Here is a 21,019-nt window from a genome sequence, read left to right on the forward strand (position 1 = left end):
GGTAGATCATAAAACACAAACTGAGGAAAACAAACACCTCTCTCCAGGTAATCACAAAGTGTGTTTGTTATAATAACAAATACTTGTAGCAATAACATATTCAATAGCCCACAAGAACCCTAGTTCTTCAAAGACACACACACACACACACACACACTCCAACCAAATAAGGCTACATTATTGCTAAGGTTCACAGACGTGCACTTTAGTTATTTAGGTAATGACTGTATCTTGTGCAAATACCATCAGGGTTAGTTCAATCACTTTCATCCACAAAGAGCTTCCATATGTAATTGCAGTTACTTCACCTACTGTATGTATCAGGTATTTGATTAGAATTAAAGAAAAAACAAGTCAACCCCTCCACACACAAGAATAAATGCCCACCATACTCACCAGTTAGTTACTTTATTCATAGATGCACGTCAGATTTTGTGGAACTAGCACATCAGATTTTGCATTGCAATCAAATAAATGAATTAATATGGAAATAGTACCCCCCCAACTAATGTGTTTTTTTTCAGCATAGTCAGGGAAAAAGCCAAAATAATGGGCGAGACAAAAGACCAAAACTAGTGACAGATACAAAATGCTGCTTTTAACTACTGAAAAGGTGCCAGAATGTGAAGTTCTACAGTAACATGGCATTTAAAAGATATGAAATCTGAAGCTCAAATGGCTGATGTTATTGAATAACTGTCATGTATTTGTGAGAAAAACAACATATCTTTCCACCCTGAAGCTGACCATTAGCTGCCACCACCTTATCTCTTCATTGACAAGGTGTTGTGGACCAAACTAAGCCCTGCTTCAGGCATAACTTGAGTCAGGGGGCAATAAGAAGAAAGGGGATGCATGTGCTTCCTTTGGGGCGCTGTATATGAGCTTCTTCTCATCATAACCTCCTCAGTGCTTAACTTGCTTCCAGCATGGAGGTCACCATGATCTTGGTCACCATGATCTTAACAATGCTACTGCAGCAAGTCTAGGCTGTCTCCCTCCCTCCCCCAAAGATGGAGCACCCGATGCTGTCTGATCATTCCCATCCACCTTCACATGGTCTCTAATCAAACATGGGTCACATGGGTCTCCAGTGGCATAGGGCCACTCAGAATATCATAAATTTTATGAAGAAAAGACTAAATAATTCCAACTCCCACCTGTGAGTACACACACACACACACACACACACACACACACACACACACACACACACACACACACACACACACACACACACACACACACTCGTAGATGAAGATGAAACTGTCTCCATATAAAAAAAAATAGGTCTTCATTGCATGACATTCGCTTGTTTATTGGTCAGCCAAGCAAGTGATGGCCTCTGCAGTTTTTCACAGTTAATCCTCAGCACAACCAGGATGTGCAAACGCTCCAAGAGTCAATACTTGATTGGGTGCTCATCAACTCTAACCCTAATGCATATCTAAAAGGCTGTCTCCCCGACACCCTAAGCGATGAGTCACCTACCTTCCTTGCTAAAAAACAATCCCTGCCCCCCAGCAATGCCAAGTTCAAACTTGTTAGTAACAAATCAAATTTCACCCCCTGATACTTTCTCCACTCTCCTACAACAAGTTGAACTTGACCTAGCAGTCCAATACTTTAATGACCAATTCCTCTCTTCTGTAAACTCATTAGTCCCACTAAGAAAAATACGGACAAAAGTAAAACACGCATACTGGCTCTCATCAGAAACGAGAAAGCTACTCAAAGACAGGGACAGCGAATGGCATACATTCCAACTCACCAAAACTTCTGATTCCTTCCTAAAGTAAAAGTAACTTTGCAACTTAGCAGAAAAACAAATCAAGTATGAAAAAAGTATTATACCTCAATCCAAATTAAGTTCCACAAAAAAAAAAAAAAAAAAATTCTGGAGCTCAATAAACCAACTTCTTAAACCTGAACTGACCCCCGACTCCCTCCCCAAGCACAGCTACCTCTGCTGACAATATAGCCACACAATTCAACAACCACTTTATAAACTCTATACTATCACTAGTCAAGGACAATAATAACAGCAACCAATTATCACTACCCCTCAGTTTTAAAAATAACCCAGACTCCTTCAAACTCCAACCCATACCAAGCCACTACATCAGAAAACTCTTAGCCAAACATAAAATCTCTAGCCTTGGTCCTGTCCTGCTGCCCAGTGAATATCTCAAACTAACTGCTGATCCCATTGTTTACCTTATCTCTATATTGCTAAATCGATCTATCACTGAAGCAATACGTACCATCACTATGGAAAGTATCCCACGTCATCCCGCTCCATAAAGGAGGCGCTTCAATAGCCTTCACAAACTACAGACCCATTGCCTTACTTTCCCCATTAGCAAAAATACTTGAAAAATGCATTCACTCCCAGCTACTCAACCATCTCCTAAAAAATAACTTACTCTTCCCCACCCAACATGGATTCTGCCCCAAACATAGTACAACAGCCCTGATTAGCTTCATAGACACAGTTAACCAACAAAGGAATACTGGAGTCACTTACATCCTCTATATTTCTCGACTTACCCAAGGCCTTTGATACAGTCCCCCATAAACAACTCATCCACAAACTAACCTCCTATAACCTTTCTCACTCTACCATCTCCTGGTACATCAGCTATCTAACAGACAAGAAGTTGTCAGATGGCAAGATGAACTCTCTCCTCTACTACCAATTGCTGTAGGGGTACCTCAGGGTTCGATACTAGGCCCCCTCCTGTTTACAATATACACAAATAAGTTACACAGAGCCACACAACATGCTAATATAATCCAATACGCAGATGATTCCTCACTAATTTGCTCAGCTCCAACACTACCTTCTCTGCTAAAAAAACTGCAATGTGTCTATTATGTAAAGTTAATAAACATTTTATCAGAGCTAGCTGTATGCCTTGCACAGTGTGAAGGTACATATCAAGTGTGATATCAGCTCATTGACATATCATTACAAAAGTAATGAATTGTTAAATGAAGGGTAACCTTGTAACACAGTGCGGCCCACTTAACAAGCAAATTAATTAATATTTTTTGTAATAGCCACATAGAAACCCTTTTCTGAATCCAGAATATACATCAGTGAAGCAGAATTTAACAGCCTGATAATCTGCAACATTAATCCTGATTCAAGTTTTCAGTCTGCACATGGATAAGAAGATGAGAGGTTATACATTTACAATACAGTTTGCATGTCTGTGTATGCATTCTGGCACATGTGGCATGTGTGTGTGCGCGCATGTGTGTGTGTGTGTTTGTGTGTGTGTGTGTGTGCGCGTGCACACTCAGACACGTGTGTGTGTCTGTATTTGTGTGTGTGTGTATCTGACAGAGAGATAGAGAAGGTAGAAGAATTAAGAATGACCAATATCAGCACACAAGAACATGTATGGCCAGACTGTATGCTGATATGACAAAGCCTTTCCACTATGCCTGTAGCATTACAGGTGGCTACATACACTGCCAGAAGGACAGCAACATAAACAGCATAGAGCAACAAGAATGGCAGCACGGGGCAGTGGCCAACCACAACATCAGTCTGGGTGTGCACACCAAGTTGGCCACCCTGTTCATTATAAAAATGGGGATGTAGAATGGATGTTTGGGGAAGGAGGGTATATTTTTTGGGGATAGGGTCTCCCTTTCATTATTAAAAGTGAATAATAACTGGAAAGGGTATTGAGGATTGCATTTTGGTGTGACATGGAAAGAAGGGGAGGTAGGGTGTGTGGAGAGACAAGTATGAAAAATATTTACAGATAAACAGGGGTGGTTTACTTAGAAAAGATGGAGTGGACATTAGATGGAGAGAGACACTGAGTGTACCAGTGACCCAGCATCAGCTCCTCTGCCTCAACGGGACCCAAATATGAGAGATGTCGTAGGAATAAAATGTTAAGACACACATATGACATGGATACCACTGCAGTTGCAGAATAGAATATTCTGACACATGCACACTCCGCATCCTGCAGAGCCACCCCTGCCTTTTGTAACAGCCATCTATATACAAGTGATGCTCCTCAGCAGTTTGAAAACAAATGAAAGTGCTATTAAGTACAGGAGGACTACTGAAGACAGCAGAAGATAAATGGGCATAAAAAATGTTTGCATAGGTTCAGAGGTGATTACTAGACTAAGTACCCCTGCGGGCCTTAAGCCTAGCCATGCTTCCCAAACTTAGGAAGAAAGGGAAGATCCTGCTCTTCTAGGAACACAGTACTGGAGTTATGCAGTTAATGGAGGTTGAAGGACATATAGCCACTCAGTTGACTTACGTTAGGAGCAGTACTGCAAATCTATGTGCAGAGAGCAATAATAGAGAACCACATTGTGCAATATAGTGCTGAAGACCAGTGTTAAGCCTGTCATTTTGAAAGGTCTGGCCAATGAACATACATGTTACATGCCTCATACTGAACAGTACATGCACATTTGCGACTGTTAGATATGGACAGTACAGCTTGTACAAGAAGTGATTTGAAATCAGCAAGTCTTATTTGCATTCCTGCCAGGCTAAATGGTCTGGGTGGCTCAATATAAGGAACCATTGCTATTTTTTTCATGCATTAAAAATTGCCAGATTGCACAAGACCGCATTCAGCCATACAAAGGGAATTTAGTAGAAATGTATTTTAAAGTTGGAGCATTAGAGAGATAAGGAAGCAAAACTAGTACCTACTGCACCTCTGCAATGTCTGTGGTGCCAGCTAGTGCAGAGAGAATGTTATTATCTTGTTGTTTTTGTACCTAACCATTTGCATGCACAGGTCAGCTATGGTTGTTTCACTGCAAATGTGACACACTTGCTGGTACTCTGCAAGTTATCCACAAATCAGTGCATGCAGATTTAGGGACACTCAGAGGGTTCCTCACTTATTGCATGCGGGCCAGCACACAATCACATAACACTCTACTGAATGCCTGTTGGGGGGGATATCAGGCCCATTAAAAACTGTATGGCTTATACTGGAATAAAGGGTTGGAGGGGAGTGCCATGTTCCTACATACCTGTGTGGATAAAGTGCCATATAACAGAGGAAGGCTTTACCAGTTGATAACTGCAGGTAATACAACAATTAAGAAACTGGAAGCAACTGAAATCCTTTTCAAACATAAGCAATTTGCAGCAAACCCTAACATCATGACCCTCATAACCTTTGAAAGATACTTACTGTTTTACTATATTACATTAAGCTAAGTTAACAGTTGGTGATTTCCTTTTAGATACATTTGTTAGAAGCCATGGTGATTAACACATGCATGGTTTGTCCTAGCACATACGTCCAGGGAATTACATATTTTGTATGCAGGTTTATAGATACTGATATATTTAGCTGGGGGAAATGTGCCTAGAGGCATTTTCAAGCCAGGATAATGATTATTACAGGCCATCCCCATTCATGGCATACACCTGCAGGCCAAAGATAGAACAAACCACCAGGTTAGAGACCAGAGCTGGCAGAAAATTGTACAGGATGTGAATACAGTGGATGGCTATAAGGAGGTCCTTGGAACAATTGTGAAGGAGGGTAATTCATATGATCTCTATGAAAATGCAAAAGGCTCAGGGCATTACACAGAGCAGGCCCACAAAAGTGTGAGGCCAACCAACACTGATGTAGTTGACCATCATTTGCCACAAAGTCCACTGCTCATTCACTGGGACTACTGGACCTGCCTTTGCCTCCCCTGGGTTCCACCGAGGAAACTGAGGATGCTGATGTTATATTGCTGCTGGCAAGTGTAGACTATCTCCCACCAACCCTTGACAGGTCTGCAAGGTCCAGAATTATCTATGGAAAGTCCATGAGCACTTCCACATGTGTAGCTTCCTGATCCAGTAGTATGCTGGTTGCGGAGAGGTTACTGTAACAAGGCCAGGTTACCACTCTTTCCCAGAATGGGTCTGATGATGTCCTTCACTCATTCCCATCCTCCACCTTGTGTCTCCTACAGTGCTATGCCACTAGATGAAGATGTGTCATCTGGGGTGCAGTAATGGCTTTATCTCTCTACACCATATGGCTTCTGAGGGGATGATGATTTTGGTGTCACTATCCAGACAGGACAACTGACACCCCATACCAGGTAGCAGCTTGCCTATGGCACCTACTCTCTGGGTTTTAGGAGAGGAAGCAGCAGGTTATAAGTGACCATAACAGCAAGCAATAAAAGACACCTGTGCATACAGTAAACAGGATATGACCATTAATGACCTGCACATCTGTCCTTCTAGGTACCTCTGTTCTGCAAGTGCAATATGTTCCTTCTCTTCAAGTTAGACATGTATACTATAAAGCATACATTTCAAAATATTGTGCCAGACTGTTTACAATGTTTCCCAATATGCATGCCACAGGTGCCATTTGAAGAAAATACAAGAGTCTTATTTTTCATGTTCATAGTTTCCACTGGTGGAGGTTCCAGCGCATAGAACAACAGAGTCATTATGTCAGCATGGCTACTACAGCTGATGATGACAGCAACTTGCAAACAACATGGTCGAGGTCCGATGACACAGTGGCACTCTAGGGGGAAGGAACACCAACATCCACAGGTACAGAAGTACTTGTATAGGTAACTGCTGAATTCTTGGACTTACTGGAGTGTGCTGCACCCTTTGTCTGAGACTCCCATTCAGGCTTCTGGGTTATCTCCAGACCAAGAATCTGATATGTGCAGTGCCTCTGATGGTGGCATGCCATTCACATGGGTAAGCTGTAGGGCAGTCTGATGCAGTTATGATTCCCATATTGTCCCGATATGCATGCAACACACAGAAACTGATGTGCAAGTCAGTAATCTTGACAGCTGCTGTGCAACTGATGGATGCGCTGCATGTCATGTCTGAGGACATGCTCCAACTGCATATCATCCTGATGTGAAAGTAGCTCTTCTGAGATTTGTGACAAACATTGCCTCCATGTGTGCATCCATGTGACACATTATAACTGCAATGAAGTCTGCTCTGCTGTCCACTTTTGTGGGAGCATCTGCATATGAAATGGACAAGTCAAAGGACATTGGATTTTGCAGACACTATAAATGCCATGCGTTAGCACACAGCCTGACACCCATGGTCATGGGTAAGTGTGTCTTTTGGGCTGTATCCATGGGGAGCCTTTTTGGGGTGCTCTAGCTCCAGCAATGTCATATAGTTTTACCCCATTCCTATCATAATATGAATGTATTGAAAAAATGGTAGCCTGAGCACGCAATAGTCATTTAGAGTGACTGCAAGCCCTATCACTTGAGGATGTGATCTGTGATCTCAAAATTACCCAGATTACAAGAATTCAAACTCCCTTCCAATGACTATACTCCACATTGTACTAATGACTTCAGATGTCTGTGTCACCTCTCAAGTGCAAGTGATGATGACTCTGCCTAGCCTCCCCTGAGCTATTATGAGTATGCAGATGTCTTATACACAGTGGGGCCAGACCAGAGCTGCATATCCTGGTATGTTGCATACATGTATCATATCATATTGCATTGTCTGTGTCTTAGTTCACAGTTGAGGACTAGATATCACTTCTTTGCCAGTGCTGCAATGTACTGTACCTCTCGCTGCCACAGCTGTGACTTCACCGCTGCACTGTCTGCTTTGTATCTCCTTTCTGTCCTGTTACTGCTGCTTCATCACAAGTGTCAAGTCATGTTGTAATGTATTACTGCATGGCATGATTTATAAGGGCATCGTACACACTAAAAATACTGTGATGCATTTTTCTGGACTACAAAATTAGTACCCGATTGAAGGTGTCAAGACAGTGGAATGTCTGCTCAAAAGTCAAAATACATGTACCACATGTTCCACCCTTTATCTGGTACTGGAATACTGTATGTCATTTCCTCCATGGTATGTGTCTTACAAATGGGGGGCATCATCTATGACTAAAAAGTACATCTAGCATCATCTGCAACATGGAAGACACACTATAATATGTGGACTACACCAAATATGAATGGTAAATGTCTGTATGATCCTCTCTCTCTACATTGTATGTGCATCTACCAACAAGGCAACCCTGTTGGAGGCCTCATTGCAAGAACCAGTGGTATACATCCGACATGTGCAAAGTCTGTGTTTATAATGTGTACTGCCCAGGTTTTGCATGGACACATTATAACAATGCCTGGATAGTGTAGTCCACCAGACAGTTCAGGGAGTCTCTCAAACAAGTGAGGCTTTAATAGCAACTTGAGTGTAATCTGTGTCACCCAGTACCTCAAGGAAGTATGTAGTCTTACAAAATGCATGCATGCATGTCATAGGTTCCCTTTTCTGGTATCCTTGGGAACTAGATATGTATCCCCAATGCATAAGCCTCAAAATATCTAATTTGTCCCCTATAGGTCATTGGAAGATCCCTCTAGTGAAGATGGTCAGTGCTGAATAGTTTCTGTCCATTGTAATGAACACAACTCTCGATTTTGCTAATGGATGACAGTTTGACTCAGTCCCATAGTGTATCCCTGTTAATTCTGAAATGATCAACTATTTGCTGGGCTGTGAGATGTTTATTTGTGAGTCACTGCCTGCATCCTCTTGTGGGTAACTGCAATATGTAGCATTGCCAACACTGATTCTAATAATAGATACTAACATATGCTAATAAGCTATAGATGCCAACATGCCTGACATGGCTCACAACATGTACACCATATTAAATACCACTCAAAATGAGTGGGCAAAGGTTTGCAGCACTATCATTTTATGTCTTTGAATCAGACTGTCATCTTGATCCCCTGGGTTTGTAGATGCTATGTTGTTAATCTACATGTCATTAGTTAGCCTACATGTCATTACTTAGCCTGAAGTACAGGCTAACACAGAAGGCCTCTGGCTAATGAAGTTCGCAGATGACTGCAAACTAGGAGCCATAGTCGAGTCCCCAAATGATGTGGACATCTTACAGAAGGCCCTCACTGAGACAGATGACTGGTGTCAGAGGCATGGCCTCAAGCTCAATGCCAAAAAGTGCATTGTCATCCCCTTTGGTAAAAACTCTGTACCCATGAACTACCACATAAATCGTCAGTCTACTTAATGCCGAATATGTGATGAGACCTTTGGGACCCAGGTGGACAGCAGTCTCCCCTTTGATAATCACATCACCACAGTAGTCAGGAAATCCTTCTATGTGGCACACCTCATCACAAAAGGGTTCTCATCCAGGAAAAAAAAGAGGTCATTGTTCCCCTATACTCGGCACTCATTAGACCCATTATAGAGTACAACACCCCTTTTGGAATGTACCTCACAAGACAACTGCAGCAGCTGGAAAGGCCACAGAAGTATCTCACAAAGAGGATTACTGGCCTCAAACAGATGCCCTACACTGACCATCTCAAAAAACTCCAGCTTTACTCTGTAGCATATCGCCTACTCCGAGGAGATCTCTGCCTAACATATAAAGCTATGTTAAACCCAGAGCTGTTGGACATGACACACCTAAAGAAATTCCATTCCCTCCGAGTTACTCACTCTAGGGACCTAAACCTTGTCACCACAATAAACAGGACATGCTGGAGGGATAGATTCCTGTCCCAGATACTTCCCATACTCTGGAACAGGTTACCCATCTATGTCAAGCAAAGTTCTTCATTATCACTCTTCAAGAAAAATATTGATGAGTGGATGGGAAATAGGAAATACACCCCGGGGATCACTTCTGTGGCTCTGCTTGACAGGGGCACAGGAAATTAACTTTCTTGGGTAGCATAAGCCAGGGAACCTTGTTGGCAAGGCTTACTTAGGCCCTTGAGCCGATAGCCTAGTACCTACCTATGAACCTATTATGTGCTCGTCATCATGCAGTGGAAATCTCAGGGTTATAACCATTAAGCTTTCACATTATCTGTGGCTTTGAATTAGCCATTCTCTGTACATGGCTGCTTCCCAAGTTGTGTTGCACTGCATATTGTCCTACCCCTCCCCAAGTTGCACTGCACATTGTCCTACACCTCCCTATGTTGCACTGCACATTGTCCTACCCTTCCTGGTGTTGCAAGGCACATTATCTACCCCCTCTCGATGTTGCACTGCACATTGTCCTATCCCTCCCCAAGTTGCATTGCACATTATCCTACACCTCCCTATGTTGCAAGGCATATCGTCCTAACCCTCCCCATGTTGCACTGCACATTGTCATATCCTTCTGTGTTGCAAGGCACATTGTCCTACCCCTCCCCAAGTTGCACTGCACATTGTCCTACCCTCTCCCCAAGTTGCACTGCACATTGTCCTACCATTCCGTGTTGCAAGGCACATTGTCCTACCTTTCCGGGTTGCAAAGCACATTGTCCTACCCTCCCCAAGTTGCACTGCACATTGTACTACCCCTCCCTGTGTTGCAGTGCACATTGCCATACCCCACAGGAATCCAAGCTAAGGTTTCTGTGACACCACATGTCCCTGCAGTATTTTGTAAATATTGCTAATGACAACTTCAGTAGCTCAGTATTGTGGAACATTTAATTGACTAGTAATATATTACATTATTTTATTGTCTCAGTTTGCAGTTTATATAAAATAGCCCAGGCCCTTGAACCTTGGTAACAGCTGTACATATGCCCAGTTTAGAATATGCTATTCCAGTAGTAGTGATCTAGCCAAATAGCATCTCTTATATAATCAGCTAGAAACAGACATTCTAAGATTTATAGCAGAGAATACCACTTCCTTACTTTGCTGTGAACAAACTGGCTTCTATTAACTGTTAGGGCTGTGTTTGTACTTAGTACATTAATCTTTAATGTATTCACTGAGAACTATTGCCCCACCCACAAAAATATACAAATTCAAATCAAAACCTATGAAACCAAGACTGTATCTTGCTCCTAAGGCCATTTATTCTCTATCTTCAGCAGAATCCACCTTTTCTAAAACTACTACTGCACGATAGAATAATACTCCAGAAAGAATAAAAAATCTGAAAAAATAAACAATCTTCCATTGATCTGAACATAGCTTCAAATTCATAATAAAGATTATTACAACTTTACCTCTCTTAATGACTCTGGTTGTTATTACTTCTTCTTGATACCCTTTAATAGTAGTTAGTACACACCTCCCTGATCAAGACAGGCTATACACGATAACCCTGGTGTAAATTTATGTCTGTCCATGCAATTATCAAGAATATTATTTATTTTCTTTGCCAGATGCTTGAAGTACCTGTCTACCTACCCAGTTAATAAGTGATAAATAAATACATAAACAAATTAATCAGATATCCACTGGAAATGTTTGCCACAAAAAGTAAAAAAGCTAAGAAATGCCTATGAGGGGATACAAGAGAGATAAATAAATACATAAACAAATTAATCAGATATCCACTGGAAATGTTTGCCACAAAAAGTAAAAAAGCTAAGAAATGCCTATGAGGGGATACAAGAGAGGGTGACTGCAAGATAAGAAACATTTGTTTTAAACCGATCATAAAAATTTAGAACAGTCTATTAATAAATTATTACTAGTAAATACATGGAATTCATGAGCAAAGTATACCTATATAAACTGGGCATGCATGAAAGCGGATAGTGAACTAGCAGTGGTATGCCATTTAAAAAAGTCCCTTTCAGTGTCTGTGTGATACAGGTACACATACCCAAGAATAAAAAATAAAAGCTAAAATGTAGATTTGCCATTGCTAAGATAAAATTTTGTTTTTTAGGGTGAAGTAAACTGATATGGGATCATCCTTCTTATTAATTTCTTTCCTTCCATTCCCTGCAACAGAGTGGGTACAAAGGATCTGCTGAACCAAAAGTGTCAGAGCTTGAAATGACATACCTGACCTCCACGGCATCCTCCATGACTGTCATGTCCGTTTTGCATTTAGCAGATGGATTAATTGCAAGCTCAGCAGGAGGAATAACAAAACTCTTGCTGAGTGGCAACCACATCCCCTCAGCCAAGGTATAAGTAAACCTGAAAGGAAACCACAAATAACACAGTAAGCAAAAAGTAATTATAATGGGTTTTCTACCTGAATATTCACAACAAATGGCCATGCACTTACAGTACAATGTTGTCAGCCACCAAAATTCCCTGTAGTACTTCTGCTGTAAAAACAGGGAAATAATATCTCATCTGTGATTGTTGCAAAGACAAAATATAAAAACAAGGTGGCAGCACTCAGATATCTAAAAGTTAACTTCTACGGCTTTGTGTTGAAAATTAAAAAGCTCTATCTACTTCAGTTACTGGTTAACCGCTAAAGTTTTGAGAGAAGCTTAAGGCAGTTTTTATTGCTGTTTTAATAGCATGAGGAATGTTATTTTATCTGATGCCTTAATAATGCTGATGACTTTGTACTAGAAATAGAGAGCACAGCAGGTGGGACAGTGAGCCATCAGGGAGCCCCCGATGATGACCTTATTGACCAGATGCTATGTTAGCTGCAAGCTGTCCTGCAGCTCACTTTATAGACTCGTCCATCCTTAAATGTATACTGTAGCAGCAATGAAAACAGCAAAAATCACAGGAGACTTGTAGGAGAAAAAGGAATGTTTATTCAAGTAAAATGTTCGGCGAGTATGCTTTAATAAATAGCCTTCCCAGACTCTATTGATTTCCCAGCAGAAACAGTGCTAGGTAAACAAAAGTGATTCTTCCCTTGATGGCAGGTAACTGTTTCCACCACAGTTCATATATGGATGGCAGTAGCCATCACTCAGCTAAACTATATAATCAACCTAAGAGAATTTTACAGCTTACATCTTACAGCTGAGGATAAAAGAGACAGTTTATTAAAAAAATAATTTTTAATTTCTTCGAAATATAATGTATCCAGATGCGTATCCAGATTTGTAAGCTGAGAAATCATCAGATGACTGCTGCAGATTTAATGCAACACTTGATTAATTGTCAGCAGCACAGGACTATAATCACTCCTCAGATTATCACATCTGTTTGATTTGAGAGACATTGAGCTTACCAAGCCTTGGTTTCTTGACCACACTGACCTGCAATCTCATCTAACCAACAGTATTAAATGATGAAAAAAAAATAAAAACAGAATATGAAAATGTTTTGAAGGGAGCGACCTTCTCCTTAAACCCTCAATGACTATAATTTCTGCCTCTGACATTTCACCATCTCGGAAGAAAAAGTTTTACCTGGTAGAGTTCAATCTCCATAGGTGTCATAGGTTTAAAGTCACGTGTTTACTGCACTGTATGGTCCAAGTGCAAAAGCTCAAAAACACGTTTGTTGAATAGAATGTGGATCAAAAGTAATAGTATCCACATGATTTTCATCACAAACTTAACTTTCTTATGGATACAATCCTCCACACTTTAATTGATGGCAGAATTGTTCCTACACCCCTGAACTTAATATAATTGACTGTGAGATTAAGAAACCTCAGGGCAACAGCAAATCTTGACAATTGTTAATTCTGGAAAGGGTATGTTTATGTTCATACAGTGGGTGGCCGTAGGTCGGTTTGATATATTCTGACCAATATTTTACTTTATCCCTAATGAGGAGCCACAGAAAGAAAGAAATAAACAAACAAATTCAATTGTACTTAATGTCTTTTAAAACATACTTGTAAATTTAATAGCATAAACATCAAACTGTAGTAGCAAATTCTTCCTAAGAGCAAACAATGTTACAGTGCATTTTTCTTTTAAAACTTACTTGTGAATTTAATAGCATAAAAATCAAATTGTAGTACCAAATTCTTCCTAAGAGCAAATAATTTTTAATAATTTTTTTATAAGTTTTAGGTATAGGAAAAGCAAGAATCTTAAAAGATTGCTCTGTGTAGAGAGAATGAACACAGAACAAGAAGGGACACACAGGGAATTACCACGGGTTGGTACTTTCCCATGCAACAAATGCAATATGTGCAGATATATTGCTGATAGCATTTTTTTGAACCCTTCTCAAGAATATACATTTACACCCAAATTACATGCAACTTGTAATAGCATGAATCTCGTCTACCTGGCTATGTGCACGAAATGCACAGCGTTTTATGTAGGTATGACATCCAGAAAGTTAAAAGATAGGATGTATAACCATGTACATGATATTAGGAAAATGAACCAATTTAATGCATTAGCTAAGCATATCGTAGTTCATACAGACCATGCTTTTAAATTTAGTTTTGCAAATGGTTGTTGATAATAAGCGGGGTGGTGATAGGATGAATTATTTGGAGTCGGTGGAATTATGCTGGATTTTTAGATTGAGAGCGCATTTAGAACCAGGTCTCAATCAATCTGTCAGCATTAAGTCTGTGTTGGCTGCACGTAGATAGATGGATGATAGACAGTGGTATTTTAACTAAGTTACTATGTTATTTTGTATATAACATCACACTCATATAGTATATTTGTGAGGACTTTTATTTTATTCTATTTTATTCCATTATGTACATCTTCATTTTCATTTTTATTTATTTTGTTTATTAACATGGTATGTATATATATGTAACTGATTGTCTATTAGTATTCACATTTTTACTATTGAGTAGGAAATCAGGTCAGCATTATAATTTAATTCATTAATAGAATATGGATTTTATTATTTTTCTATGACTATGAACAAGTTCTCTATATGATGTGAAAATACCAGACAAACTGAAGGATTTAGTAACCAGGAAGTCACAATGGGTTAATAAGTTTTCTGATGATTTTATTGATTAATTGAATGTTAATTAACTAAATTGTGATGTAATGGGTATATGTGTACATCTTGAAATCAGTTGGCTTTAAAATCTGATGAAGCGTGCCTGGCAGCACGTGAAAGCACTCATTTTATACCTGGAATAAATTCTGTGCATGTTTTACATTTATCTTGTGGTGGTCTTCTCCTGCTGTTTTTGGATACTAAGAGCAAATAATGTTACAGTGCACTTTTGTACAAGTGCTTCAAGCTTCTTGGTATGACAAAGTAAGCAGCAACTGTAGCCTTAGTGAAATGCCAATGGCAACAGACACACACAGACACAGACCCTAATGCTGACAGGGGCACTAGTCATTAGCTTTATTGTTATTATTCATGCAAAGTTCTAAGCATAACTGCAAACATAATAATAATGTACATTTGTAAGACTCCAGTACCGTTCTTTATTACAATCTTGATTACAGAGTCATTCAGACCTTCACCAGTTTGATTACATCCAGCACATAGACTGTGGTGATGACTACATATATGAATATTAAATAAAAAAAGGTTTTAGTAAGTACCCACACCATAGCATACTGAATCACAGTTATAAATTTTAATGTTGCTACTACATGGTAGTTGCTTCTTCAGATCACTTCTCAGTGGGGTCACTTTCTTGGAGTATCTGCAGATTGTGAGCTTTCACTAGTTCTTTACTTGTTCCTCTGTTACCGCCTATATTTTAATTTACACATGGGAAGCTAATGATGTTGCATCAGTGGCTCAAAAGGTAACAGAGTTACCTTTGGTTCAAAAAGATTGGAAGCTGTGGGTTCTATTCCTGCCTCATGTGATCAATTAGTTTTTCCACTATGGGCTTTATTGTACACATTAGTACATCTTCAGATGAGATGCTAAACTAAGGACCAATCTGCTGGAACTGGTGGTAGCTCAAGAGGATATAAAAGATCCTGTGGCACTTGTTGAAAAGAGAAAGGGTCCTTCATTAAAAGAACAGCAAAACAAATCAGAAAACAGTCACAAAAAGACAGAGAAAAGGTACAATAGATAGACAATATGCAAAATATACAATATATAGTTATATATCCCACCTCACAACCAAAGGTATTTCCATACCATCCCACATTTTTTTTTATTCCAAGTGTTTTTTATTAATTTTTCAAATAATTCCATTGTATAATAATCTTAATACATTTTCTGATAAATAAAACAGTATGATTAACTATATACAATACTTACAGTTGGCCTGAAATTAAATTATTATATTGATCAGTCTAGTCAGAGTAACATCATATTAATGAGAGATCATTTGTTCCTTTTTCTTTCACTCTCATTAAGAGTTTGAATTCAAGTTTAGTGTCTCGATAAGTGATAGTATTTTTCCCATGGATTCTTGTTCCATCGTATTGGTGCTATTCTTAGTTTTTTACTTTGGTTTCCAATAATGCAGTTTCCTTCAATATTAGCAGGAATTCTTTAAATTATGGTTCCAGATTTGATTTCCATTTTCTGGTAATGCATTTTCTAGCATTTGCTAGAATGTTCCATAGTAGGTAGAGATTGCTATTATTTATTTCTAAATTCTCATTAATATTCAACAAAATTAGAGATTTACTTACTACAAATGTATCTGAGAATATGGCTTGTATGAAATTGCTGACATCTTCCCAACATTTTTTAACTTTAATACAGTCATGAAATACATGTATCCAATCTGCTTTACAACTCTGCAAGCATCTCCAATATGTAACATTATTAGAAGTATTACATTTTTTTAATCTATTTGGAGTGAAAAAAGATATATGCAAAAATTTCCATTTGTAAATTCTCCAAAATTGTATGTTGGATATCAATTTAACACTATTTAGTATTTTGGCTTTGTTTTCCAGGGATACATTTATTGAAAGACCTTTTGTTATATGATTCCAACATTTTTGATTGATTTTAACTTTATAATTTATTAAAAATTTATATAATTTTGATGTCAAATTTTCCCAATTTTTGTTTATTGTATACTATTTTATATAAATGAGTTATAAGTGTAGGTTTATCTCTAAAAGAATTGTTAATTATTCTGCATAGATCTTGTGAATATTGTAATATACTTTGTAATAATACCCAGTCTGATGTAGAGAGATTATAAGTTTTTATTATAAGTTGACTATCCAAAACCTTATGTTCATTAATGCATTGTTGCCAACAAATGAATTGTTTCTTTTCCCAAGTAATGAAAACCATCCTATGCATTTTGTTTGGAAAATTTCTCGTTACACTGAAAGGATATAAAAGTTCTAGCCATAACTTTATATCTGTATTAGAAGTTACAAATCTTCTAAATGAATTATACATATCACTTAAGTATTTTAGATTAGTAGGTTTTGTTAGATTATATTGAAGGCTAGCACATAAGATATGCCATGGTTTATTAATATGATTGTCTATCATTAAATTCTTTAAAATGGTATTTTCATTTGAATAAATAACAGTGTGGAGAGATTTCCAGTTAGAAGAATAGCACGGATCTATCCAATTTATAATTAATTTAAAAATGGAGGCTCTAATATAAATTTCAATATCCGGGAAATTGATTCCACCTAGTTTCCATGGTCTAATGTGGTGTGTATAAGCTATTCTGTTTTTGTTAGGATGCCAAAGAAATCTTAATAATAATGTATTTATTTCCTTTAAAAAATATTTGTCTGGTATTACTGGAATAGCTTGTGCTATATATAGAATTTTTGGAAGTAGTATCATTTTTATTACTTGCAATCTATCTTCAAATGTTATATATATTTTGTTCCATTTTATTATATTTGACTTTATTGTGTCTATGATTTCCCTGTAATTTATATTTAAATTTTTTTCTAATGTACTTAATGTTATACCTAGATAGTTTAAAGTGAGAGATTGTTTACCAATTATATAATCATCATTTATTTGAAAATCATTTTTTTATTCAATATCATAAAATTTGATTTTGTTTTGTTAAAATGTAATCCTGAAACTGAATAAAATTTATCAACTTGTATATCAAATTCTTTTAATGAATTTTTAGAAGTAGATGTGGTAAGAAGTATATCATCTGCAAATAACATTATTTTTGAATTATATTGATTATATAAATGTATACTTTCTATTTTTGAATTGTTTCGTATTGAGATGGCAAATATTTCCATGGCTAATGCAAATAATATGGGGGACATGGGACAACCTTGTTTTGTGCCTTTTGTCAATATTATTGATTCAGAGGTGAAAGGTCCTAATTTTACATATGCTAAATTGTTTGTATATTTGTTCTTTATTAATGAAATAAAGGAGCTAGGAAACTCATAATACTCTAATATTTTAAACAATAAATCCCAGTTTAAGGAGTCAAAAGCTTTCTCTATATCCAATGTAACTATTAAGGCCTCTTGTTTTTCTCTATTTAAGTAGTCAATAATAGTATTCTGTGTATATTATCATAGGTGAGCCTAATATGTATAAACCATGTTTGATATTCATTTATAATTTTCATCATAGATTTTTTTATTCTATTGACTAAAATAGCCATAAAGATTTTATAATCATTGTTTAGTAATGAAACTGGTCTATAGGAGCAACATTTTGATGCATCTTTATTTTCTTTTATTATAGGAGTAATTAATGAGTATCTCCAAGATGGTGGAATGGTGTTGTGTGTTTGTATTTCTATTAAGGTTTTTTGGAAGACTGAGATTATAGATGATGGAAAGATTTTGTATATTTCAGCTATAATACCATCCATTCCTGGAGCTTTATTATTTTTGCTTTCTTTGATTTTCTCTGAAATTTCTTTAAGAGTATTTGCTTTTGAAGCTCTAATTTTAAATTTTCTGGGATTGTTTAAATCAATTCGGGTTTCAAATCTAAATTAAAGTTTTTTGTTTGAGTTCCTTCAATCTTATAATGTTCTGTAAAATGGTATTTAAAAGCATCTAATATATCACTTATATCTGATACTTTCTTGTTCTTCCTTCCTTCATATATAATAGTAGTAATGTTATTTCTTTTAGATTGTACTTTAACTCTTATCGCCAAGTTATGCATATGTTTAGGAGAAACAGCATAAGAGTTTAGTTTTAATCTTTCTAGTGCTAGATTAGTTTTATGTGTTAGAATTTCATTAAACTTTTCATGAAGATCATTAATTGCCTTATTAGTGCATTTGTTAAATTATTATTTATTTTTATGATTTGATTTTGTATGCTGAGTAATTCTGATTCCCATTCTTTTAGTTTATTTTTGTACCATTTGATCATTTTACCATAAATATAGGTTTTTTTGAGCGTCCCATACCATAACTATGCTGATTTCATTTGTGAGATTAGTGTCTAGAAAGAATTTCAACTCTATGAGTAGCCAAGGTTTAAATTATTTTAGTTTCATAATATATGCTGGAATTCTTGTCATTTGTATAATTTTTTTAAAATTTGTTTGAATATTAATAAGGATTGCTCTATGATCTGATAATGAACATGTATTGATTGTAAAATTATTTATCTTTACATCAAAGTCTTATGCAACAAAAATGTTATCTAGTCTTGTTTGGGTTGTAAATCTGTGATCTTGGTGCGAAAATAACAGTGAGTTACTTTCTCTAAATTTTAATATATCTATTAAATTGTGATTTTCAATCCATTTTTTGAGTAGCTTTGCTACAGTAGTTATACGTAAATTTTTTTTGTTGGTGGTCTCTGAATTATCAAGAATGCAATTAAAGTCACCACCTAATATCAGGCTACCTTTATATGCTTTACTAATAAAGTCTAGATGTTTCTTCGTCTTACTTTTTCCTATTCCTGGGAACCAATAAAGATTTATTAATGTCCAGATTCTATTATTGAATTTTATTATAACAAGTGTTATAAGCCCCTCTTTATCTTCATAGCCATAAAGAATTTGGAGATTAATGATTTTTTTTCTCCATAGTATCCTAACTCCTCTAGTTTTGGTTTTATATGATGATTGCGCTATTGCTGTATACTCATTTGGAGTCCACAAATGCTTTTCTTCATCTTTAAAGTGAGTCTCTTGAAGAAATATTACTTGTGCTTTGTTTAATTTTAAATATTTTAGTAGGCTTGATCTTTTCTTTGGATTATTTAAATCATTTATGTTCAGTGAAAGTAGTGTTAAGTCCATGTTTGTTGTTGAGTTTCATACTTGCTAATATTTATATTAATATTTGAGTACATTTTATAGTATTGTATTCGGAACAAAATTCTCCTTATTTCATGTATCATAAATAGACTGAATCTCTTTTGTAATACTTTTATATTGATGTTAATTTCAGGCCATAATAAAAAAGTGTAAAATTATTTAAGTAAAATGATTTTGATTAATATAATCTTTTCTTTCAACCTTCCCCCCCATCACACATGGAACGACATATATTCCTAATCTGATAGACATAAACAAAATATCTACCAGATTAAACCTCGTGTTTGGTAGACAGATTTCCTCATGCTCCATTCTTGTATTCTTAGAGACCTTTGAAATTATAAACTAGTATATGTTGAATGATATTTATGGTTCTACATATTATATACATAGTGATACACATAAATAATTGTAGGCTATATATATATATATATATATATATATATATATATATATATATATATACATTCCTTATTATGAACATTTAATAACATATCAATCATATGGCTAAGTATACTCATCTCAAATAAGTTAAACCCGACATCCAATTGCTCTAATGTCCTCTTCTTTTCCCCTTCTCTCTCTCTCCCTTATGTATAGGAACAATTTGCAAAGACACAAACATGTATTTTATTATATACTATTTTCATTGAACCATTCATAGTGACTGACTGATATCAACTATTGAATAATTTCTGAATCTGATGTGATTATAGATTTTCTATATATGTACATGACAGAACTATTAACATAGTAATATATGCATCAAATGTTCAAGTTAATCATCTAATAGTAGATGAATGATAAAATCTTTTCCAGATACATATTGATTGTAATGAAATCTATTTTACATAAATGCATTAAGATTTAAATTAAAAAAAAAACATAATTTTTGTTAGCGCAGACATATGGTAAGCTCTGCAAACTAGTTATTGTTCAAGATAATTTAATACTCATAAATTACTTATTATATCCAATGTTTCTTTGACTATTTGGTTATATACTTCAAACCCTAGTTTATAATGCATATTAGAGTCTTACAATTTTTAGTATTCTTTTGTCTTTTCATATAATCCATAAGTTTAATACACAGATTTTACTATAGGTTAAAGAAATATTTTATAAACTTTTTATATAAGACCCATCTCGTTTATTCATTCAAAT

At 36.5% G+C, this 21,019-nt stretch overlaps 1 protein-coding gene across 1 annotated transcript in view; it reads right to left on the reverse strand.

The window, feature by feature from the left end:
• Nucleotides 1–21,019, reverse strand: part of ASTN1 (astrotactin 1) — a 5,143,480-nt gene that overhangs the window by 2,686,888 nt on the left and 2,435,573 nt on the right. The window contains exon 11 of the mRNA XM_044086860.1: nt 11,825–11,962. Coding sequence (XP_043942795.1) covers nt 11,825–11,962 — 138 coding nt within the window. The remainder of the gene's footprint in view (nt 1–11,824; nt 11,963–21,019) is intronic.

This window comes from Protopterus annectens, chromosome 10.part0 (assembly GCF_019279795.1).
Source record: "Protopterus annectens isolate FY-2018-M chromosome 10.part0, PAN1.0, whole genome shotgun sequence".
In the NCBI taxonomy this organism is placed as follows: Eukaryota; Metazoa; Chordata; order Ceratodontiformes; family Protopteridae; genus Protopterus; species Protopterus annectens.